This window comes from Pelecanus crispus, chromosome Z, assembly GCF_030463565.1.
Source record: "Pelecanus crispus isolate bPelCri1 chromosome Z, bPelCri1.pri, whole genome shotgun sequence".
In the NCBI taxonomy this organism is placed as follows: domain Eukaryota; kingdom Metazoa; phylum Chordata; class Aves; order Pelecaniformes; family Pelecanidae; genus Pelecanus; species Pelecanus crispus.
Genome location: NC_134676.1, coordinates 67063105 through 67089357, shown reverse-complemented (window position 1 = coordinate 67089357; position 26253 = coordinate 67063105). Strand labels below are relative to the sequence as shown.

The window sequence follows — 26253 nt, the reverse complement described above, 5'->3', positions numbered from 1 at the left end:
CTGGAAGGACTGAGTGTTGCTGAATCAAGTATTTCTGACTTCCAGTTCAAGTACCACCTAGCTATTCTCCCTAAAAATTGAGATGGCTTCTTCATGATATGTAGAGTAGAGATAGCAAATCATATTTAGCTTTTAGGATTAAGTTATGAAACACTTTACTATACAAGTTAAATGTTTTCCATAGTCTAGCAACTATATTAAAACATTTCTGTGTGGTTTTGACTCTTTAGTAGACAATCCATTTTTTCTTTTCTTAATTAGGTCTTCACTGCTGTGCTGACTCACCCAAAATGTCCATAGGAGAATAATGGAAGCCCCTGAATACCTTGATTTGGATGAAATAGATTTTAGTGATGATATATCGGTAAGTACAAGTCTTATTTTATTTGCTCAAGTTGAGACAATCTTAGATATCTCAATCCTGATATAACAAACAACACTTGTTCGAAGCCACACTCCTTTTTACCTCATATATAGTAATGTTTAAGTAGGTTGAATCTAGAATAAAATAAGGTGTTTTGTAAGGGAAATCTCTAATAAGCTTGGCAGGAAAACTTGATTCCTCTCCTTCAGGTAGTAAAAATAACTTGGAAATCAAATTAATAAATTAGTTTTATTTCTGGGTTGCTTATCTACTCTGTTGTCTTGAATGACTTATGTGCTCTCCAATGCTAACCTTAGACACCAAAATTATAAACTTTTTTTTTTAATTCAGTGTATTTCTGTTATAAAAAACCTCCTGCCTCTCTCACCTCTGAATTGCTCCGTTTTCATGTAAGTTGTTACTCTGCCCTTTCCACTAGTAGCCATCTCCAAATACAGCAAAATTGTATCTATAGGTGTCATGTCACTCTACCTGTGACATGGTAGAGTACAGAAAGAGGCGGAAGGACTTCCAGGGATTTATAGTCAGCACTAATCCTGAGTACCACAACTAAAAAAACTGCAGCTGTAACTGCAAGCAAAAATACTGTTCATCTACATTGTTAGTGGTTCTTATAGGAAGCACTGATACAGTATATTCTGTCACTCATAATAATACTCTTACTGCCAGTGTTTCTGCTTTTTGTGTAATAGAGTTGCTAATACGTTGAATGTCTGATTAATGATGGACTTGAATACATACATTAAATCCGCTATAAGAAAATAATTAATTCAATTTTCAGATCAAAGAAAGTGTGCTGCCATCTCCTTCTGCTTTTTTCATAATTTTATAGTTTTCTTTCTTTCTTTTTTACAAAAGGCCTGGTTTTCCCTTTAGCATTTGGGACTCTTGATTCATTTTAAAACATTCCAGATGTTTTATTTGCAGACAGATTCCTTCTGGAGAGGATTTTATTTTTACCTATTGTAACATTGACTTTTTATTAAAGAGCAATATGGCAAATGCCCAAAATATTATAAGACAATGAGCCAATCTTGAGCGAATACCTTATTCTGGGCAACTCTCTTCTTATTACTGTATTATGCTAGATCATGTCCTGGTATCTGTTTCTATACTCAGTTTTGTAAAATTGTAAAACGTAATAGATGTAACCTTTCCATGTCTCTCCCATTGTGGCTGTTGCTGCATACTGGTGGGTTAGGTTACTCACTTTTCCGCTGAACAGCTCAGGCTGCCTGTTTTAATAGGCTGTTCTTTCATTGGACACTGAACCTTAAATAAAAAACCAGCACAAATTATAGAGGTAGCAGTTTTACTCCCTGCTTTAGCAGGTAAGAGAACAAAGGATTTGTTGCCAAAATCCAGATTAACAAGAGAATTCATGATTATTCTAGTGCTCTACTCATATCTCACCACATACAATTTAGAGATACCTGACCTTCACATTTTATCATTATTCTGCTGTGGAAAGAGCAGCTGCACAGCATCAGTGTTAACAATTTATATTGTTCCTGTTAGCCCTCTGGTTCTAATCCAGTGCAGAAAAGTACTGACTAAAAATAATGGCAGCAAGAAGGATGTTAAAATGATGCACTTTATAAATGTACCTGATTTAGAAAGCCACTGTGTATAGTCCAGACCCTTGCCGACCATTTCAGCCAAAATGACCAAAATGTAATAGACAAAGAAAATGGACAGGAATTTGTTTTAAAAGGCAAATAGATATGTAAGTGGTTTTGGTTTCTTTTTTTTTGTTTATATTGCATTTGTACATAAGAAAATGAAAATGTACATTTCTCCAAAATCATAGACTCATAGAATGGCTTTAGTTAGAAGGGGCCTTCAAAGGTCATCTGGTTCCAAGCCCCCTGCCATGGACAGAGACATCTTTCACTAGACCAGGTTGCTCAAAGCCCCGTTTTGGTGGATTGACCTTGGCTGGCCATCAGGTCCCCACCATGCTGCTCTATCACTCCCCCTCTGTCAACAAGATGGGGAGAAAAATATGAAAAAAAGCTCATGGGTCAAGATAAGGACAGCGAGATCACTCATTAAGTAACTGTCACAGGCAAAATAGACTAGACTTGGGGATATTAATTTAATTTAATGCTAATCAAACAGTGTAGGATAATGAGAAATAAGAACAAATCTAAAAACACCTTCCCCCCACCTCTCCCTTCTTCCCAGGCTCAACTTCACTCCTGGCTTCTTTACACCCCTGCCCCAGTCAGCGCAGGGGGATGGGGGAGATGGGAGTTGTGGTCAGTTCATAATGGTTTGTCTCTGCCGCTCCTTCCTCTTCACACTGTTTTTCTGCTCCAGTGTGGGGTCCCTCCCACAGGATACAGTCGTTCATAAACTGCTCTGGAGTGGGTCCTTCCCATGGGCTGCAGTCAGGAATGGACTGCTTCAGCATGGGTCCTCCGCAGGGTCACAGATCCTGCCAGAAAGTGTGCTGCTGCGTGGGCTCCTCTCCACAGGCCACAGTTCCTGCCAGGAGCCTACTCCAGCATGGGCTCTCCACAGTCTGCAGGTTCCTTCAGGGCATATCCACCTGCTCCACCATGGACCTCCATGGGCTGCAGGGGAATCTCTACTCCAATGCCTGGAGCATCTCCTCCCCCTCTTTCTTCACTGACCTTGGTGTCTACACAGTTGTTTCTCTCACATCTTCTCATGCCTCTCCAACAACTGCTGTTGTATAGTGGTTTTTACCCTTTCTTAAACATGTTATCTCAGAGGTGCTACCAACATCACTGATGGGCTCAGCTTTGGCCAGCAGCAGGTCCATCTTGGAGCTAGCTGGAACTGGCTCTGTCCCACATGGGGGACAGCTTCTGCTGTCTTCTCACAGAAGCCACCCCTGCAGCCCCCCATGCTAGTTTGCCACATAAACCCAATACAATCGTCAGTAGTGGGCATCCATCACTTCTCTGAGCAGCCTGTTCCAGTGTCTCACCACCCTCATTGTAAAAATTTTCTTCCTTATATTCAATCTAAATTGACCCTCTTGCAGTTGCCCCTTGTCCTGTCACTACAGGCTCTGGTAGACAGTCTTTCTCTATTTTTCTTATAAGCTGCATTTATATACTGAAAGGCCATAAGAAGGTCTCCCTGCAGCTTCTCTTCTCCAGGATGAACAACCCCAACTCTGTCAGCCTTTCTTCATAACAGAGGTATTCCAGCCCTGTGAAGATTTCCATGGCCCTCCTCTGGACTTGCTTCAACAGGTCCATGTCCTTCTTTTGCTCGGGGCCTCAGAGCTGGCTGCAGTACTCCAGGCATGGTCTCCTGAGAACACAGTCAAGAGGGAGAATCACCTCCCTCAACCCTGCTGGTCATACTTCTTTTGATGCAGCCCAAAATACAATTGGCTTCCTGTCTGCAAGTGCATTGCCAGCTTATGTCCAATTTTTCATCCACTGGTATCCCCAAGTCCTTCTCTGCAGGGCTGCTCTCAATCCCCCAGTCTGTATTGATACTGGAGGTTGCCCTGACCCAGGCACAGAACCTTGGCCTTGTTGAACTTCATGAGGTTTGTATGGGCCCACTCCTTAAGCCTGTCAAGGTCCCCCTGGATGGCATCCCTTCCCTCAAGTGAATCAAATGCACCGCTCAGCTTGATGTCATGTGAAAACTTTCTGAGGGCACACTCAATCCCAATGTCTATGTCATTGATGAAGTTATTAAATAGTATTGGTTCCATTTTGCACCCTTGAGGGACCTCATTACTGGTTTCCACTTGGAGATTGAGCCATTGACTGTAACTTGTTGGACATGACCAATTCCTTATCCATCTAACCGTCCATGCATCAAACCTGTATCTCTCCAAATCAGAGGCAAGGATGTTGTGTGGGACCGTGCCAAAGGCCTTGCAGAAGTTGAGGTAGATGACATCTGTAGCTCTTATCACTCCATCGTAGAAGGCTACTAGCTTAGAGAGGCACAATTTGCCCTTTGTGAAGCCATGTTGGCTGTCTCTAACCACCTCTCGGTCTTCCATATGTGTCAACATTATTTCCAGGAGGATCTGTCCCACAGTCTTACCAGCCACTGAGGTGAAGCTGACTGGTTGGTAGTTCCCGGGGTCCTCCTTTTTACTCTTGTTAAAAATGGATGTAATATTCGCTTTTCTCCAGTCACTGGAGACTTGATCTGACTGCCGTGACTTTTCAAATATGATTGAGAGTGGCTTAGCAACTACATCTACCAATTCCCTCAGGGCCCTGGAATACAAATACAATGCTTATTTTGCAAACTACAATGCTACTATTCCAAATCCATCTGGTATAGTATACGTGAGTGTAGTTTAGACAGCAGAGTAGTTTCCTGGGACTCTTGTTTACATTAAACAAAAGTGATATTCTGTGTGCAATGACGTTAAGCAACCAAGCTGAATATTTTCATTTATTTCTTCATAAATAACACTCACAGGAAAGAAAAAAAAATATGACTTTGAAGTCTCATTAAATGATAAGATACAGTATAAAATTAAAAGTATGTTTAAACTTCCCCCTTTTTCCGATTAGGACTCTTGATTTTGCCCATAAATTTATTCCTGCTTGTAAGTTGTATGCTATTGCTATAGTTACCTGAAGGTTTCCTAATCCTTTAATTAAAATGCAGGTTTTCTATTGCACTGGCAAATTGTGCAAATGGAAACTATTTTATTTCTTGGTTTACAGAAATAATACCAAATGACCTGGCCATAATGAGAGCTCCTGGTGCTAGATATTTGTAGACTATTTGGGGTTGAATGTATAGATTATTGTTGTGATCATTCAAATAGCTCTGTATGAATAAAAGCCTGGTTCAGTGGTGCCAGTGCAGGACTGGGCCTAATTTGAAAGTTTGTGAAATGTGAGTGCAGTAAGTTAAATCAAACATAATTAAGCAGCTGTTGAATTGTCAGGTATTTTGAAACACCTTGAAAAACTTCATGTCAGTCTTCGCCTGGCAGAGCATCTGTAAACTCTATATTGTCAGGAGTATGGCCCATCTTGTGGCCTCCAATTTACTTGGCATGGGGCACCTCCTGAGCCTGCTGTCACCCTTTCTTAGCCATGGAAGGAGCTGGGTCACCCCTCAGGCTCACACAGGTGTGCAGGCAACACACAGCTGGACTTTGCCTACCCAGTGACCAGGACTTCAGGGCTCAGCATGGAGGATCCTACATAGTTGTGCAGACGCAGTCACTGACTGCAGTGGGTTGATTTATTTCCCATCCAGCTGATCAACTCATTGATAATTCTCTTTTTATTTTCCTTTCATGAATGAAACAAAATGCAGATGGCCACTAAAACATTTATAGAAAGTGTTAGATTCATACAAACATTTTGTACCTTTAACAGTGTTAGTGTCTATATAGGTCTCCTTTAAAGTTAAAGGGAAGAATAACATATGAAGTGTCTATGTAAGATGCTATAAACAATACATAGCACAAATAACCTAACCAGTACTCCAAAGATGCTGATCACAGCCATTAAGTAAGAAGTTTATTTTGGGGAGGTGTTATTTCTCACAGGCACTGTGCCAGCCTAATCTCTTTCCTCCACTTTTTTGCTCTGGAGCTGCTTAAATTGATACTACTATTGAGAAAATTCTTCCTGCAACCTTAGGCCAAGTATTATTGTATTACTTGTTCTTGATGTAGCTTGCTACTCGCAAATAAATGTCTAGGAAAAAGAGTGGTGTTGCACAGTTATAAATGATTAAGCAAATGTAATATAAAGGTGTTAATTTAATGGGATTTGAATATTAATGTAACTGTTTATTTTCCACTATAGCAAATAAACTGAAATGAGACTGTTAAATGGCTTACGGTAATAATAACACCTGAAAACAAATTAGCTATAATGAAGGAGGGTGTCTGTTTTCTCTATCTAAATGGAAACAAGGACCTGTGCATTTAAGAGCAGGACAGTCACTGGTGTCTTGATCCAGTGGAGCTGAATTTGTTGAGCTTTGATACTGACTCCAGTTGGAGTAGGACGTGGTCCTTAGTGGTTTTGGGTGTTCGGGTTCCGATTACATGGTCTGAGACTTACACTATGTGTTCAGCTTTGTCCTTTGACTCCATTTCAGGAGACATTAAAGGTATTCTCCACAACAGAACATTAAAAAGTAACTTTTGCTTTTTAATTTACAATTTTCTTACTATTTTGTATATACATTTCTATGCTACTACTCGTGATCTAGTATTTCTTTTTTCTGATATTTCTCAGACACAAGTGAGTCTGCAAGTGGCAGACAGGTGGCACAGCACAGAACAGCCTTACTAGAGATTGAAGTTTTTTTTCTTATGTGTTGGGTTTAAAATTCATTGCATTAAAATTTGAGAACAATGTGAAATTTCAAAGGTTAACATTTACATTAATTCAAATTCTGTAGCGCAGCTTTACATAATGAACAAATATTTTGTATCATACGTGAGATTCTGTTTTCCCCTGAATTAATAGTGTCTGTTGAAGAAAATTGGGAATATCTTGCATTTGCATGGAATACTTGTTACTGCTTCTTGTCTCGTTTGCTGTTGATACTCTTCTTCCATCTTACGAAGTTCTTAAGGGGTTTACTGAAATTCGCTATTTCAGGTTGGACGTAGGCATGCCTTAAATGCAGAAAAAGAACCCAAACCTGAAAGAGCAATCAAAAATGCCATTACGTGCATTATCCTGGGAAGAAGCCCTTAGTTTTGTTTGTTTGAATTTCTCCATCAACCACAACACACTTTGATTAAATACCAAAGATCACAGATCACAATAACCATTGACTAATGAAGCGATCTGATGTGCTTAGCTCTCACATTGTCACTTATGCCTTTGGACATGGCCCTCAACTCTGGTTGACTTGGTTACTCTAATGGTGAAATGTGAGAAATGGTGTTTTAATTTTGTATGTAAATCAATTTAAAATTATTGAATGAAAAGTGGGAAATAATTAATTTTAAATGCCATTGAATAAGCGTTAAGTCTAAAATTCTGTTCCAGGGAAGGGTTGCAATCTCAACTTCTTTTGCTGTTCCTCTGTGATACCCCTATTAACCTTGAACTTTTTGGTTGAAGAAAAGCATTACTGATGATCAGAGCTGGAGCTAGAGTATGAGAGGAGGTAGTTCTGGAGGGAAGAGCTGGTGACGGATTGTGCTTGTTGTTGAGAAAGGTCCTCTTTAAAGAGTAATTTTAGTTAGTTCCTGGACCAAAAGCCAGTTCTCCACATCTTGACCACAAAATACAGATGGCAGAAATGTAAATGCACAGAAGTCTTTTTGAGGACAGAGGTGAGTGGGAGGAAATCTGATAATGAAATCAAACCAATATGATTAAAATGCATAATCAAATGTATAGCATTCAATAGATTTTTTGGTGGTGGGAGGTGGTAACTGAATACATTTTAGTGCAATGTTGAAACAGAAAGAAAATCTGTTCTTCCAGGAAAGAACAGGAAAAAAAGACAAAAAGAGAAATGGCTTTCTGTTTTTGAGGTTGCCTGACAAAACACGTAGCAATGGAATACAAAAGGCCTCATTCTAATTGAATTACAAACTGTGTAATAGTTTAAGCTGCACCAGCTGGTCTTATGAAGCTACCATATTCCTTGGAGACATGTCCCTTGGATTCTCTTAAGAATCTTACTAGACCAGTTCAACATTTGCCTTCTGAGTCTTTGTGCTGAAATAGCAACATGTATAGCTATTAAAGCTCAATCTTTATTAAACAATAACTAGAGTGAAGCACAAGCACATGGTGTTTGTCCATGTGTGTTTAACTTGTATTAATTTGTTTTTAGTAGCATCTTTCTCCCTGTCTCTGTTCTGCTCTTTGTTGCTTTAGGCTGTTACATCCTGGAACAGTCACAGTCTTATAGACAACGTCTTGTTTAATGGGCATTGGAGTCATTAGGTAGTTCTGTAGAGTGCTGCTACACATTTTAATTAATAAGTTCAGTGCTGATCCTGGGAATACTTACGAGAGATTCTTGTTGTTGTTGAGGTTTCTCAATACATCCCTGAGTCAGGTCAGCAAAGGAAGAAGTAAGGCAGGGGAGAGGCTTTTGAGGCTTAATAAAGTAACTACAATCATTGAGCAACAGTCTTAAATTTGCACCAGAGAAGTAAATTACTTCTGCAATTGGTCACATGAGGTCAACTTTAGATTATTTTGAAGTAGATCGCCAGCTGTGCATTAGAAGCACATCAAACTTTGAATGACGAACTGTTAGCCAAAAACAGGACAATATATGACCATTTCTTTTTTGTATGGAAAGCTCATGTGGTTTTATATGTAGTTGTTTTGCTTCATTGGTCAATAGCACACCAGCTAAAAATATCTGTTTCTTTGAAAACATATGGTGTTTATATATTCTTTAAAATCTTTCAGTTGTGCTAATCCTAAATGCTTTTTGTCTGTTTTAGTTTCCAAAATACTGTTTTTAATAGGTTTTTTATACAAGCAAAGCCATTGATCTTTCACAGACATAATGATTTTCATTTGTTTAAGTGAAGATTCCTGTAACATTTAAGCATTTTATTAAGGAAGGCTTGCTATTAAGTAACTTAATTTCTGTATGTCAGAATGTGTAGTTTTATAACACTGGATCATGTGTCTTACCAAGGGTGTTCCACAAGTTTATAAGAAAAAGATTTCTGTTCAGTAAGATACATATGTCATCCCTGTTTTTTTTCCTTTTTAATGCTGAATTCAGCGGATAACATACTGGTTAATATCAGGCATATCCTGCCACATCAAAGTAATAGTGCAAGTTTGCATTAATAAAGCCTAGGGTAGAGAAATGAGCCTGTTATCTGACACATGTATGTACACGCATCCCTCTCTGAAATCAGATCTCTAAGGTGCAAATATGCTGTATTACTTTTACATATTGGTTTGTGAAAGCTTGAATTCTAATTTTTAAGCATTAAGTATCTTGCAGTATAATCACCATAATAGATGCCCAGGTGGGCAAAGTGAGACCCTCCACATTTATGGTGAAGCCTAGATCACCTTTGCTGTATCTTGCATCCCATGGAAAGGATGGATATATAAAATGTGTTTGTGACTTGAATAATGTTGGTCTGCAGGAAGGAGAAATCTGAGGTGGTGGGATGCTTTGCTGTAGCTTTGAAAGTCTGTTTAATATCCCTTGAGGTGGGACACAAAAGCAGATGCCATCTGCTTTTCTCATGCAACCTGAGAAGACCATCAGACTGCCAGAAGTACCCTTGAGTTGGTAGATTTAGGCTGTGCCCATGACATCAGGATCTCTTGAAAGTCTTAGTTTTTATCTTTTAAAATTAATTACTTCATATACATTTTTTCCTTTTTTACAGTATTCTGTAACTTCTCTCAAGACCATCCCAGAATTATGTAGAAGGTGTGATTCACAAAATGAAGACAGATCAGGTATGATGCCCACTTCTGTCCAACCATCATTTTCTAGGCTACTTTTTATCATGTACAACTTGGCAACAATAGCTTCTTGGCCGTGTTCTGTTGTTTTGTTTTCTCTCATTTTTGTACAGCTTTCTGGAAACATGACCTTTTTTTCAGCAGATGTTAGTTCATTAGAAGTAAAAAAAAGTTCCAAAAAAGGATTTGGCTATATACAGATAAATGTAGGGCTTCATCTCAGCAGCTCCAAACCACAATATATGCAACAATTTACTTGAAAACCCGAGAAGCCATTGGTGACAAGACGTAATAATGTAGGCGCCAATGAAAAAATGTTGGATACATTTACTACCCATATGGCCACGACCAGTTTGAGGGATGATGTTTTGCCAGAGTCTGAAACTGTATCAAGGATGCTACATGATAGAATCTACTCTAAGGCATACTGTAATAGTTAAGATTAAAGCAGAGTTTTTGAGTTTAATAGTGTAAACTAAATGAAGAATCATGGCGTATAGATGAGAACCAGCTGGAGACCTTCCCCCTGCCCCCCTGACAAAAAATGCATTCAGTGTTGTTTTTAACTCTGTAAATGAGATTAATCCCCTTTTGTTTGTCTCTTCCTGATGGGGGAGAAATTAATTGGTGAGAGGAGCATTTTTGTTAAGCTATGAAAAGTTTATTGTGTTTTCTAATGCTTTAATTGAACTTTTGTTAGTGTTGTTTCATCAAGTACCTTTATAACAGAAATGGGAGACCTGGAATTTGTGGGATGATAGAAGGCTTTCAGAACTGTGCTATAGTTTGACAAGTTTTATTTCTATATTTCCTTTCACAGAGTTGTAAATTTCTGAGGTGTGTAACCAAGTCGAAACTTTCTGAGAGCTACTTCTTCTATCAGTCATTAAAGGCCAGGTCATGACAGCCGTATGCCACTGCCCTTGGCAATAAAGGGAAGGAAGGCTTTCCTTACCATACCTGCTTGCCATGTTACTACCCACACAGGGCACAGCAGTGATTGCGCACATATTATTACCTGCTGCAAGCAGAGGCAGGGAAGAAGTGGAAAGGGAGAGAACCCCTGATTCACCCCCCTGAATTTGCCCTATCTCATTCTACCCCAGTGTTCCCCTTGTCCTCCCCCATCCGCTGCCATCCTCCCCTCCATATTCCCCCCATCCTCCCCCATTACACCCTTCTGTTCTTGCCCTTCCTTGCCCCTATCACTCTTCTTCTCTATTCTTCCTACCTTCTTGCTCCTTCTTCCCCCCTTCCTCATCCCTTTCTTCCTCTCTTCTTCCACTTTTGTCCCATCCTTCCCCCTTCTTCCCCTCTCCTTCCCTCCTTCTTACCCACTTACCCCATTCTCCCCACTCTCTCCCCATTCTCCCATTCTCACCCCATTTCTCCCCCCTCATTCTTCCCCCATTCTTCCCTTATTCCTCCTCCATCCTTCCCTCTTTCTTCCCCACTTCTTCCCCCATGACTCCTCATTCTTCCCTGCCATCCTCCTTACCATTCATCCCCTCATTCCTCCCCACATTCATCCTCCCATTCTTCTTCCCCCATTCTCCCCACCACTCTCTCTGCCATTCTCCCCACTGTTTTCCCACCGGTTCTCCCTACCATTCCTCCCCACCATTCTTCATCCCTATTCTCCCCAGTGTTCACCGCACCATTCTTTCCCCGCATTTCCTCAGAGCTTACCTTTGTTCCCCCATGTTCTTCCCTCCCCAGTCTTTCCCACTATTCTTCCCCATGAGTCTTTCCCCTGTTTTCCCCCCCAGTCTTCCCCTCAAGTCTTTCCCAATATTCTTCACACCATTCTTCTAGACCCTTCTTTCTCCCATTCTTCTCACCATTCTCCTCCCCACCATTCACTGCCCCTCACTGTCACCCCCTTCATTCCCCACCCAGTACCCGCCTCATGTCTTCCATGTCTCTTCCCCCATGTTTTCTTCCCACTGCCATTCCCCCCCCCGCCTTCTCTGCCTATCAGTATTAGCGGCTGATCATGTGGCAGCAGGACATTATCTTGTCTTGTCATAAAAAGAGTTAAAATCACTCAGCTGCTCCAAGAGCAAGGTGAACCAGAGAAGGAGTGCAAGAATAGCCCCTAAGAAATATTGTACTGGCTGGTCTGTTCATGAGGACTGCTCAGCTGCAGTGGCAGCATTGGTATCTGTTTTCAGGAAGAAGAGTATATTCTTTTTAAAATTCAAAAATTTAAAATAAAATTTAAAATTCAGATAGTCTTAAAGTAAAATGCAGACCAATGAAGACCAATAGCAAGGATGAAGCACTGGTTATGAGCTCTTCCTTAAGACCATGTGATATTGACGACTTACTGTGTAGCTCTGTTGTTTCATGGTCGCTTCTGCAGTTGGACATTTTTCAATGATGATTTTAATTACATCTGCACTCATCTGTTGCCTTGAAAAGGGGTTGACAGAAGCAAGTACAGGCATTGCTGGAAGACAGTAGTAGCACTGGGGAGTCTGCCAGTGGAAATTAATTCACAGCTTTGTTTAAAAGTCTTGAGTCAAAAAAGAGGTCTTTAGCACTGATAATAGTATTAGCAAACTGGAAACAGTACTTAAATCTATTTTTTCTCTCTACTTATCACTTAGGAGTTTTGGTGAATTGGAAATGGTACTAAAATCTATTTTATTTTTACTCTGCTTAATCCCTGAGTAGACATATAGTGCTGAACACGAAGGTATCACTTCACATCCCTGTACAGACTTCAGTATCTGAAGTATCTTGAAATATCAACAGAGCTGCATCAGTCACCATCATGTAAGGCCCCATCTGTTGATTTTTCATAGTTGCTTTTGATGCAGTCTCTTGCCTTCCTCATACTGTAGACCATTAAAAAATGTTCCCCAAATTATTGTTCCTATGTGCTATTTTTGATGAAGATAAACTATATCATAGCTCTTTAGTATGCATGACATTCATGCTATTTTATATCTGTATTCCATTGGCAATTTAAGTAATTACATGTAGAAAAACTCAGAGGTTTTACAAAGAGCTGATCCAGCTTTCTACCTCATACTGAATCCTGCTCAGATAGAGGTTGCGTTTCTTCTTTAAAACAGAGAAGAATGTGGAAGTAGACCTATCCAAGAATTATTTTTTAGAATAACTAAAAATTAAGTGTAAGTTAGCAATAGCATTAGATGTTTCAGGACTCTAATAATCTAAAAAATAATCCTCTGTCAGCTTTGTCTCAGAAAAATATTTAGTTTGCTAAGACAGTTAAGACAAAAGTATAGAGAAAATAAGATTCAACTTTAAACTTAAAAATATGTATAAATGTGCAGACAACCATTTTTGCAAACAAGATTGTTAGAACAGTTTTAAACCAGACAGTTCCTCTTTGTGGAATTACTTTTTTTTCATTATATGGCTGATATTATGAAAGTCTTACTATTCATTGTTCACAGATAAGTTTAGTAGGTAGCCCTGTAAATCCCATTTTCTTTCCCCATTTCATGTAAACCTTCAACAGTATGTTAGTAACATATGAAACTGTTTGCTTACATTGTTTTCAAATTACTCTAAGCACTTTTGATCCTAGGCAAACATACCAGTGTTTACCAGTCAGTGTGCTTTCTCAAGTATCTCACATAGACCTTTCAACAGATTTTTTTTTTAACTATTTCTGCCTGCCTGTAACTTTTGCTCAAATTACTTGTTCTTTTGGACAAGGAGAGATTAGTAAGTCTGAGAAAGGATTTCCCTATGTCTAGTTTTTCATCCCTGAATTCCCACTGTCACCTCCATTTATAGGACAGCACTGGCCAGTGATCTGTACTGGTGGGAAGGTCCTGTGGTTCCTTCTTCACCCTTTTGCAAGATGTGCATGAAAGTCATGCAGTTAGTACAGTCTCTGCCCTGACTCCTCTGTGTCCTTCCTTGGATTTAGGGAATTCTGACTCAGGAAAATTCCAAGGGATCCTTGGAGCCAAAGTATGTGTGTCAGTACCCTCCAATTACAAGGTAAAAGATACATGGGATTGGAGAAAAGGTGTATGGCAAATCCTAGTATATCCACAGTAAAGAGCGATTAAGGGTAATTGTTTTCTCTGCCATCATGCTTCAAGAGAATAATCTTTGTAGCTAGCATAATAACTAAGATGGGCATTGTTCTTCTTCAAAGATAGATAATTAGAGAGTGTATTTTAAAAATGGATCTAGCTAACTCATTTTTCTGAAATCAAGTGTTAGCCAGCCTGCCCATTGATTTCCAGCATTGTCTAATGTAGAATGATGAATTGAAACAGAAATCAGTCCTTTATGCTTTTGTTATTAAGCATGAAATTGGTTGCTTTCTTTCTGAGCAGATTTTCTAAGGCCACTTGAGCAAATGGTTCAAGACACCTGTGCTCAACAAGCTTCACTGAGCCATATCATTGTTCATGTATATTCTGTCAGCTATGATGACTTTTGGTTGTCGTTAAATGTGTGTCTCAAAAGAGGAAAATATCCTACTCTAGATCTTTATTCACAGGTTGATAAAAGCCAGCAGTTATCCTTCTACACTGCTTTATTCATTCCCAAAGTAATTGTCATTCACAAAATTATTCAGAAGATTAGTTTCCTATTTGAGAAAAAGAATTAAGTCAGTGAATATAAAATTGCACACAGTTTCTGTCTCAAGCTCTTGGTAGTTTTTAGCAATGAGAGAAATTAAAGTAAAATTTGATTTGGAGGCAGTGTTATATGGCATTAAATTCACAGAGCCTGTTGTGCTCCAAATGCCTCCCAGGTAAATATGTCTGAAACAATACAGAATTGATTGGATAATTCGGTGGTAGAATACTGAAGAATTTTCTCAGAAAAAACAATAATTAGTATGCACTGACACTTGTGATAGCTATATATAAGCTTTTTTCCTACCTCATTTTCACATCCCTCTTCCTGTTTTACACATTTTGTGCCAGAATGATGACTTCTGATTTTTCAGTAGAACTTTATTTGCTACCTCTCTTTTACATCCTTAGATCAGTCTGGACAAGAGTAAACTCAATTTATTAATTTTTAAATTTTTTTTGGCTCTTCTATATTCTCTGCTTTAGAAATGACAGATTTTGTAGTGTTCTTCCTCAAGCTAAGATAAGAAAACTTATTCATACACTGAGGCTCGTATTAATATTTGAATTACCTGGAAAAGATGCACTGTTATTTAAAAGCACTGTTATTTAAAATAAAATTATTATTTACCCTGTTTACCCTTTCTTTTTTTCTTTAGAGTAACTTCAAATTCCACTTAAATGAGAACAAATCCTCTCTGTTCTTATCTGTGCAGGGTTGTTCTTTAATTCAGGTTCTCATGCTATAGAACTTACATTAAAGAACCCTAAAATGTACTCCTGGAAGTTATTAATATATTAAAACTGTAAAACAGTGCCACCTTCAGTTAAAGTTGTTAAATATGATTTCAGTGATATTAATAACAGAATAAATAGATATTCAGAACTGTTTTTGATTATCCATCAATATGTAAGGAACATCCCTTCCTCCATCTCTTGGAGCCCCAATATTCATAGAATCATAGAATGCTTTGGGTTGGAAGGGACCTTTAGAGGTCATCTAGCCCAATCCCCCTGCAGTGAGCAGGGACAGCTTCAACTACATCAGGTTGCTCAGAGCCCCGTCCAACCTGACCTTGAATGTTGCCAGGGATGGGGCCTCCACTACCTCTCTGGGCAACCTGTTCCAGTGCTTCACCACCCTCATTGTAAAAAATATCTTCCTTATGTCCAGTCTAAATCTACCCTCCTTTAGTTTAAAACCATTACTCCTTGTCCTGTCACAACAGGCCTTGCTAAAAAGATTGTCCCCATCTTTCCTATAGGCCCATTTGAAGTATTGAAAGGCTGCACTAAGGTCTCCCCGCAGCCTTCTCTTCTCCAGGCTGAACAACCCCCACTCTCTAAGCCTGTCCTCATAGGAGAGGTGCTCCAGCCCTCGGATCATTTTTGTGTCCCTCCTCTGGACCTGCTCCAACAGGTCCATGTCCTTCTTGTGCTGAGGGCTCCAGAGCTGGACGCAGTGCTCCAGGTGAGGTCTCACCAGAGCAGAGTAGAGGGGCAGAATCACCTCCCTTGACCTGCTGGCCACGCTTCTTTTGATGCAGCCCAGGATTCGGTTGGCTTTCTGGGCTGCAAGCGCGCATTGTTGGCTCCTGTCCAGCTTTTCATCCACCAGTCCCCCCCAAGTCCTTCTCCACAGGGCTGCTCTAAATCCCTTCATCCCCCAGCCTGTATTGATATTGGGGGTTGACCCGTCCCAGGTAACTTGCACATGGCCTTGTTGAACCTCATGAGGTTCACACAGGGTCAGCTCTCCAGCTTGTCCAGGTCCCTTTGGATGACATCTCATCCTCCCGGTGTGTCAGCTGCACCACTCAGCTTGGTGTCGTTTGCAAACTTGCTGAGGGTGCACTCGATCCCGCTGTCTATGTCATTGATGAAGATGTTAAACAGCACTGGTCCCAGTATGGACCCCTAAGGTACACCACTTGTCACAGGTCTCCATGTGGATGGACATCGAGCCGTTGACCACTACCCTCTGGATGCAACCATCCCACCAATTCCTTATGCACCAAACAGTCCACCCATCAAATCCACATCTTCCCAATTTAGAGAGAATAATATTGTGGGGGACTGTGTCAATGGCCTTACAGAAGTCCAGATAGATGACATCCGTTGCTTTTCCCTTGTCCACTGATGCAGTCACTCCTTCATAGAAAGCCACTAGGTTAGTCAGGTAGGACTTGCCCTTGGTGAATCCATGCTGGCTGTCTTGGTGTCTGTATACAAAGTCTGAATCACAGTGCTCTAAATGGACCTGGAATGAGTACAAGTCTTAATTGATCCCAGAGAGAGTCTCTGCTGAAGTCATATCACAAGGAAGAAGTTCAGGCATTTCTTTCAGAGGACAGTAAAACTCCAAATGTGAAACTTTGTATATACTTACTGCAGACACCCAAATGATTATATAGTACGTGAGCAATATGGTGAAATACTGTATTTAAAAAAAAAATTGATCGGTATGGGCAGTTGTAAATGCTAATCCCAGGCTACCTTAATGATGATGATGGAAAGTGGAGTAAACTCCACAGTAAGTGAATTTTTAAAGCAAGGTAAAGGAAAGTCATTTGGATGCATTCATCGGTAGCAACAGAGTCAACCTAACAGAGTTTGTTCTCATGTATGGAATCATAGAATCCTAGAATGGGTTGGGTTGGGAGATACCTTCAAAGATCATCTAGTTCAACACCCTTGCCATGGACGGGGACATCTTTCACTGGATCAGGTTGCTCAAAGCCCCATCCAGCTTGACCTTTGAACACTTCCAAGGATGGGGCATCCCAGCTTCTCTGGGCAACCTGTTCCAGTGTCTCACCACCCTCATCGTACGGGTGCAAGACCTTGCACTTGGCCTTGTTGAACTTCATGAAGTTCACATGGGCCCAGTCCTCAAGACTGGTCAAGGTCCCTTTGGATAGCATCCCTTCCCTCAAACAAACCAACTGTACCACTCAACTTGGTGTCATCTGCAAATTTGCTGAGGGTGCACTCAATCCCACTGTTTATGTCATTAATAAAGATACTGAACAGTACCAGTCCCAGTACAAACCCCTGAGGAACACCACTTGTTACTAATCCTTATCTGGACATTGAGCTGTTGACTGCAACTCTTTGGACGTGGCCATCCAGCCAATTCCTTTTCCATCAAATACTCCATCCATCAAACCTATCTCCCCAAATCAGAGGCAAGAATATTGTGGTGGACCATGTCAAAGGCCTTACAAAAGTCAAGATAGATGACATTGGTAGCTCTTCCCTTGTCCACTGATGCAGTCACTCCATTGTAGAAGGCCACTAACATTAGGCATGGTTTTCCCTTGGTAAAGCCACATTTGCTGTCTCTACTCACCTCTCTGTCATCCATATGCCTTCACATAGCATCCAGGAGGATCTGTTCCATGATTTTCATAGGCACAGAAGTGAGGCTGACTGGTCAGTAGTTCTCAAGGTCCTCCTCTTTACCATTTTTAGAGGGTAAACAATTGAAACCTAAATGGTAAAGAAGCTTCTTGTGTTGTCAGCAAGGGCAGAGGGTACCTCCCAGTATTGTGTACTGGGAGTTTCCAAGTACATGCTGACAAAATCTTGAGGTAAAAGCCCCCAAACAGTGTCTTCTCATGTCTCTTTGTCAGTTTTGCACTTTATTTCCAGTCTTGCTACTACCTTCAAGCAGGTGGCATTCTTTCAGGGTGGTTAGGTCTTCATCATAGCATAACTTAAGTCAGAAGGCACTTCTGAAGGCCATCTTGTCCACTTCCCTGTGCCAGAGCAGTTCCAGTTACACTGGATTGCTCAAGGACCTGTTCTCCAAATGAATGCTGCAATAAAGAACATTGCAACCAAGTTATTTCGGGGAAGTGTTATTACGAAAGCAACCATAGTGCTCCCACTTTTTTGTCAGCAAGAAATAACTCTGATTCAACCTCAGAGGTTCATAGACCATCAAAAGATCTATTAGGCATGATAAAATCAGCAGATAGTCTTACCATAGTACAGCACTATCAGGTGCAGGGCCCAAGCAGCATATTGTTCTCCATTATTCACAGTTTTACTGTGGTTTGTGACTGCACAGGTATGGAGTTCACAGAAAACAAAGTTTGAGATACAAGACAATTTAGAGTTAGCAGTCTGGGTGCAGGTCAGGTCATTAATGTCATTGATGACTGATAACTGTTTGGATAAAGGGAAGTCATCCAGTTTTTCTCCTGAACAGTGGTTCAACGCAGTTGACTATAAGATATTGCTCTCCATCCTGAGAAGAAACAGAGACAGCAAGCTAAAAAGGCTCAAGGATTTTATTGAGGGATGTAGGACAGCAATGGGGATCACTGGTTGCTACCTACAGAAGAGCAGGAGTGAATTGATACTCTTTTTCATTCCTGTTAAACTGATGTGTAGGTGTCAAGTGACCTAGTAGAGCAACATGGACTCAATTGCCAACTGATCTGCAAATGACTCAGTCTTTACATCCATTTTCCTGATTGCCTGCACCACTGCCTGTTGTATTTCCCGGCTGTTTAACAGCAGCATTCATGACTACAGAACATTGGTCAAAGAGTAAACCTAAATGATTCCGTGGTGATGGTGACAGAAACAGACTGTTTAAGAGTTTGACCATTTCCTCAGTCAGTCAGTGCTCTTTGAATGTGAGTCATTCTGGGTTCATGAAGACCTGGCATAGCAACATCTACAAATACCACTCTGTAGTATGGTCAGTTCATTTTGTAATGGTAGTGATATGTGATATACAGGCTTTTGCCACCTCCTATTTGTGTCACCAGTGCTGTAAACCCATATGCCAGGGAGACAGGCTCTTGCACACACACCAGCAATGAATTTCAGTAGTAGTTTCCTTATAGAGCTGAAGTAAAAGCTGAGTTCTTTGTTATTTTCATTATACTCGGGACAATTTAGAGGTATTCTGATGTTTGGCATTAGACTGTAAGTATCACAGAAACTGCCTGTCTCAAAGTTTCATCTGTGCATGAGGTAGTCTTGATGGTTGGACAAAACTCATAGTTACCCTTTAATTCTACATACTCTCATATAGCAGATAAAACTCCCCTCTCAGCCCCCCATGCCCTAGATACAGAGATGATGTTGAAAAATGCTCTGAAGTCAACAGACGCTTCCAGTTGGAAACATGTTATAAGGAACTTTTTTAGAAATTTCAAGGTAAATTTTGATTCCTAAACCAAAATCTGATGAAGTGACTAAATTGCAAGAGAAGTGGCTTCCTAATTGTCCCCTTTTCTCATTAGCGGCCCCAGTAGTCCTAGGACATCTATAAATAAATAAATAAAACTATAAATAAGCCTACAGGCCTCTTCATTCACATTTTGCGTATTCTCTTCCTCAAGAAGAGCACAATATATGGTGAATAAGTACTTTTGCAAATTTGATCCTTGCAGGTTTTCATCAGATACTGTTTTCTTTAGTGCCAAGGAAATGCTTTGGCACCTCAGGTTTATCAAGCAGCATGACACTTCTTTACTGATATGAATGAAGTCCCCTCAGTTTTTGTGTTCCTCTCTCTTTTTACTTCAGCAACACAACAACAGGATCATCCAAATCTCTCATATTAATGAATAAAAGTTAGAGAAATAATTTTGACAATGTAGCTGGAAAAAGGTTTGGTCGTCACCATTTTACATTTGAGATACTGCTGCACAGAAGAGATATGGCTTATCCAAGATTATACCAGAATTATGTGTCAGATTCTGGAATCAAGTTAGCTGCTCCACATTCTAGTCCCTTGCCTTAAACTCAGACCATCCTTTACTGTTGTTTATAAAAGAATCAAAAGGTATTTATTGACCCAGAATCTTGACAGCCCCTGTCTAAGTTCGTGAGTATGGAGAGATGAGCAAGAGACTTTTCCCCTAGAGAAGCTGTTGAAGACTACTCACATAACTCCTACTGTGTTGTTGCTTTGGAGGACATAGGCAGCACTTGCTTTTGCTTCTTCAGGGAACAAGCATCTGAAAAGAGAACAGAAGAGATTCAAGCCATACCCTGGTCCACTCTGGCCTATGGCTTCAGTTTTGTGTAGGGGGAAGCCATGCTGTAACTGTCTAAGCTCTGATGCAGCCTGCACAGCACCCAAGTAGAAAAGAGCACAAAGAAGGATTGTGTCTACCAGCCTCACTTGCTTTCTTCCCTACTGCTATGTGGTTAGATGCTGTGTTCTAATCCTTTATTTAATGCAGTGTAAATTCATCATCCTAGTTAAGTGAAGAATAACTTCCTAAGTCAGTAAAAATATTGCTAACTGTTCTCAGTGTTCCAGTTTGTTTTCTGGAAAAACAGTGTTTGTAAAGAGATTTTGGGAAGAAAAACAATGAAAAAAATTGAAGTATCTTACTCTGCTCTAACTGTAATGAAAGAAAAGAGAAATACATGACTTTACAATGATCCAAGACAGATTTGTGACAAAGGTCATTGCTTCTTTGCAGTGTCTGATTTTACAATTTTATCATCAGTGGTTTATGTAAATGCATGTTACTAAGGTTAGAAAGTGGAGAAAGCCAAGAAACAAAACAAATGTAAGCTTAAATAAAGTGACGACAAACAAAATGTTGATGCCTTTTTCTCTGTCTAGACCCCTGTGTTGAAAGCAGTGTTTTCATAAAACTCAGACAGAATTCATTTCCATACTGAGTGCATAATAGTTCCTGTCAGAACAAAACAGCTGGGAAACAGATGGTATCCATTTCCCTGTATCACTTGGAAAAAATGTCGCATGTAAATAAAACCAACATAAAAGTGTAGGCCTTTGAACCTAGAAACTTATACAATACATAAATAAGTCAGTACAGTGTGTTCTTTGTATTGGCCCACTAAGTTACATGCCTTTTGATTATTATTATTTTTATTTTTTCTTCAGAAATGTATTCTTAAGTGCTTCCAAAAGTATTAAGGTAATTTTCAGACAGCCATAACTATTAAGCTATACTAATCTTTCACTTCAGACATTAATGTTGCACTGAATGTGTATATATCTGTTTCCTTAGGAAAGTGTTCACGGCAAATTGTGTGTTTTGACCACAAATTAGATCCCACTGATATGCAGTTAGCACGTGTAATAAATCTGCTTTGTTTAAACAGTATTCTTGACTTTCAGAATGCATTAACTCTTAGTGTACATTGAAAGGGGCATAGAAACTGCATAAAGGCTTTAGTGGTTTTAGTGCTACCCCTCAAATGAAAATAACAAAATAAGGAAAAATCTTTGCCGGAGTTCCACTGGTTATGGAGATCGTATATATCACCAGCTGGGACTGTGTGACAGAGTGAAGGTTCAGTAGAATTGAGTTCAAGTTCAGTAGGATTGAGTTCAGGTGCCCTGAGCTCCCTTTCTTCTCTACAAGTCAGATTCACTGGTCAAACTCCATCTCCTGCAGTGCACTGAAACAATGGTCTGGAAAGTCCAGAGCTATATATATGTGCGCGTGCACGTGTGTGTATGTACACAGACGTATGTGTGTATATACATACACACAGGATATATGTATATATAAGGGGTGGAAAGTTTGCCAGAGAGGCCTGACATACAGAGGAGAAGTGGAGAAGGAAACATCATACCTCAATAAGTAGGCTTAGTTTTCAGATCAGAGAATCACAAAATCATTTATGTTGGTAGGGACCAATTGAGATCATCCAGTCCAACGACCCTGCTTAAGCAAGGTCAGGTAGAGCTGGTTAAGCCCAGGACTGTGTCCAGTCAGATTTTGAGTATCTCCACAGGTGGAGACTCCACAATGTCTCTGGGCAACTTGTGCCAGGATTTGACCAGCCTCACAGTAAAAAAGTGCGTTCTCATGTTCAGATGGAATTTCATGTGTTTCAGTTTGTGCCCACTGCCTCTTGTCCTGTCAGTGGGCACCATGGAGAAGAGCCTCGCTCCCTCTTCTTCATTGCTTCCCATTGTGTAATTATACACAAGGATAAGATTCCTCCAGACCCTTCTCTTCTCCAGGCTGAACAGTCCCAGCTCTCAGTCACTGTTCATATAAATTTACAGTTCTTGTATGAAAAATGCATGTCCCAGAGATAACAGGCCTTAAAAATTAAATTATTGTTACTGTTGTTAAAACAAATCCCCTAAAAAGTTCTGACTAACCCTTTTGTTGACTTCCAAGAAAATCATCCTACTCTTGTGATGCATGTCTGTGCAATAAAAAAAAGCAGAGTGCAAACTACCTTAGCTGGGCAGGACAACTGTAAACACCACTAGGCTCTTATTGATGCCCATTACTTGATTAAAATTACTTTAGTTGTAAGTGATTACAATGTATATGCTGTTTGAAGAAAGTTTCTTTTCTGGACTGTCAAATTCTTCAGCTATTTTGATAATGAAGCTATTAAATCTGCTTAGATATGAATGTGGCATGTTATCATGTAATTCTTGTTTCCAGTGTTTGGCCAGGTATATCTTTAAAGCGTGCTACATCATGTCACATGTCAGTAGTAATCACTTCTAAACCACATTCCTCTATTTCTCTAGTTTCCAACAGCAGCTGGAACTGTGGAGTCTCAACTCTTATCGGAAATGCACAGAAACCAACAGGGATTGCAGATGTGTGCAATAAATTCAGACCAGTGAAGAGGGTTTCCCCATTAAAGCACCAGCCAGAAAACTCTGAGAACAATGAAAGTGATGACCAGAAGAACCAGAAGGGAGAATGCCAGAAAGGCAGTGATTCTCAGTCTGCACCTCCAAATGATGACCAAACCCCAGGAGAAGGAGAGAGCCTTAAAAGCAAAAACATCGAGCCCGCTGTTCTGCTTGGGGAGCTGGAGCACTATGACCTGGATATGGATGAAATTTTGGATGTGCCTTATATTAAATCAAGCCAGCAACTTGTTCCTCTTACAAAGGTAGCTCCTGAGAAAAAACTTTTGGGTGTATGTTCAACAGTGAATGGTCTTAGTGGCAAGACCTGCTCTGCAGGGAACACAGAGAGCTCGCCTGCTGGCGGAACGCAGTTCTGTGTGCTGTCTCCTGTGAAAGGTTCTCAGCTCAGAAAAACGCAGCCCATTGTCCTTGATCAACAGAAGCATTTAACAGAGGAATTAGAGCTTTCCCAGCCTTTAGTTAAGTGTAGCTCAGTCCATGAATCTGAAGCCCAGGGCAAGGGCTTCCTCAGCAGGACATTTGTTGATCCTCATGCTCACAAAACTGAGAAGACTATGCCAAACTGCCACCTGAGGACTTTCCACCTGCAGACAGCAGTGGCAGAAAGCAAGCAACTAGAGGAACTGAGTATGAACTGGAGCAGTGCAGGGGGCCCAGAAGAGAGGAGCGAAGAGGTGAAAAAAATTAAGAGCATCTTAAACATTGTAAAGGAAGGCCAAATATCTTTACTGGTAAGTATCATATTTTTCATAAAACACAGAATAAGGGCAATCTGTGATGTGGTTTATTAAGCCAGCAAAGCTGATGAAGTGCGTATTTTGAACCGCTGCCATTTTTATCTTGTACGCTCCTTAGAAACTGAGCTTCCAAATGGGCTTCCAAATGGAAAGTTGTAATCTTTAAATGAAATATGTAGCACAACCAAGATACTAATTTTATGTAAATGTAGCCAAGATTGCTAGTTTATGCAGTACGCTGAAATCATATAGAAGGCAGGCATTTTAACTGTGGAGATCACTTAAATAACAAATTTAAATCTTAATTGAGTTTTGCCTTTCACAACATTTGTGGGTCGCTTTGTTTAATTATTGCTGGTTTACCTCAGTTGTTATTTAGAGGCTGATGATAGGAACAGAGGGGCTTCTGTTGTATTCTGATTATTATTCAGGAGTGTTTATGCTGTCTTGTTGTGCGGCATTCTCAGGCAGGAGCTTTCTCTAAAGCCTTGTTGGCCTCTGACCCATATGAAGCTTTTTAGTAAATTCGAGCACTGTGATCAGGCACTATCAATGATGGTTTCCAAAGTAACTAGATGCAAGTTAACACAATGATGCAGAGCATGTGATCTCCACTCAGAATGGCTGGTGCAGGCACAGAGTATATATAAGAACTGTTTTTGTTAGATTTTTGTTTAGCTTCTCTGTTTACCAGTCTAGCTCAAGCACAAAGGCATGCTATTAACATAGCAGCAAGAACAAAGGCAGATATTCAAAGACTAGACAAAGGCAGAAGAGAGTATTAGATTGCTCAGTAAGAAATAAAAGCAAATTAAATTCACCCTGAAGTAGGAATTGGGGGGAAAAAAGAGGTCATCGTAGGTAGGTAGGTGGAAAGAAAATGCATATTTTTTTCCAAACAGGTCGAAACCTCTGAATGAAGTAGACTCATCAAACAGTATTCTGGCAAGTCTGCGCAACTTACCATTGCTACTCCTTAAATCTGTCTTCCTTCTTCCATTTTCCTTCTGGAGTTTCTCAGTCCAATGGTTTTGTCTCAAAATTAGATTTGGGCAGAAATAATGTATTAGGTCATGGTAGTGTAGTACTTCAGGTAAATATTCCAACAAATTTTTTCATGGAAACAAGCTATCAAATAAATAAAAGTCTTCTGTCGTGTTTTTTAACTACATTTTAGATTGTGCTTAACACACGGTGCCACTTTTGTGATGAACAAAATTAATCAGGAACTTTTTTAGGAGTCATGCATGTTTTCTGTTCAATTACTCATCAATATAATGCCAAAAACAAAAAAAAAAAAAGAGAGAAACCAAACCCAAAATAGACAGAAATTATGAAAATGCAGCTACTTCATTGATCAAACTAGTACAAAGACTTAAAGCTACTCAAGATCTTCCACTGCTGTATGACAATTGCATGAGAAGGAAACTACACAGTGAATCAAGCCAGTGAACCTCTATCCTTTTGCTAATAGTAGCCAGGTTCTGTATAGTGAAGTGAAGAGCTCCTGGTTTTGAGTTATAAAAGAACATGCCTATGGGGAAACATCTTTGTATTTGGCTTGCGTCTTGGGCTGAGAGGCTTAACGTTCTATGTATCTTTTTATCCTTAGTTATAACTAACATAATGCCTGTTTTAACAGCCACATTTAGCAGCAGATAATCTGGATAAGATCCATGATGAATGTGACAACAATCTGTTGCATGTAGCAGCATCAAAGGGACATGCAGAATGCCTGCAGCATCTCACTTCTTTGATGGGTGAAGACTGTTTGAATGAACGAAACATTGAGCAGCTAACTCCAGCTGGATTAGCAATAAAGGTAATTTAGTCTCTGACTCTACTGTAATGTGACATAAAGGTCATTTAGTTTCTTTCTGTGATGGCAGTAAGTAATACATCCAGCAGGATGTTATTTTTCAAGCGTTCTATTAAGTGAGAGCAAAAAGAACCATTGGCTGGTACCACATAAGCAAATAAAAATCGATTACTGCGCAGGATACAATATCAGCTCTATAATACTGACATTTTATTCATTGTTGTCAATGCATGTACACTCATTTTGAAATCAGTTAACTGACTCTAAAAAAATTATTATATTTTAAGGAACTTTCATTTAACTCAGACTCAGTTGTTCCTTTAGAGAGCATAACATTTTCTTGGGTTTTTACAAACACAGGTATAATCTTGTAAGACAAATGTGAGAACATGTTTACAAAGCATAAAAACCCTCTGATCTACATCTGGAGGCGAAACTTCTTGGTTGTCTAGAACAATTGTATCAAAGTTAAAGTGTACGTGTTACAGAACAACCTGTCAGAAACCGAAAAAAATAACATCAAAGCTTACAGGAAAACCTATTATGTAGGAAAATGTGAAAATTATTGGTGTTTCTTCACTCAAATAAAACATAGTGGCGTACAGGAAGGCTGATAATTTAACCATACTGATTCTGGTTCTTTAGTAAGTGAGATTGAACGGTTGAATGCCATTCCTTTTAGCC

At 39.8% G+C, this 26253-nt stretch overlaps 1 protein-coding gene across 1 annotated transcript in view; it reads left to right on the top strand.

Annotated features, from left to right (window-relative positions):
* The first annotated feature begins 307 nt into the window (after positions 1-307).
* SNCAIP (synuclein alpha interacting protein) overlaps positions 308-26253 on the top strand; it is a 55376-nt gene continuing 29430 nt past the window's right edge. The window contains exons 1-4 of the mRNA XM_075726552.1: positions 308-364; positions 9714-9786; positions 22882-23744; positions 25393-25572. Of these exons, the coding sequence (XP_075582667.1) occupies positions 308-364; positions 9714-9786; positions 22882-23744; positions 25393-25572 (1173 nt within the window). The remainder of the gene's footprint in view (positions 365-9713; positions 9787-22881; positions 23745-25392; positions 25573-26253) is intronic.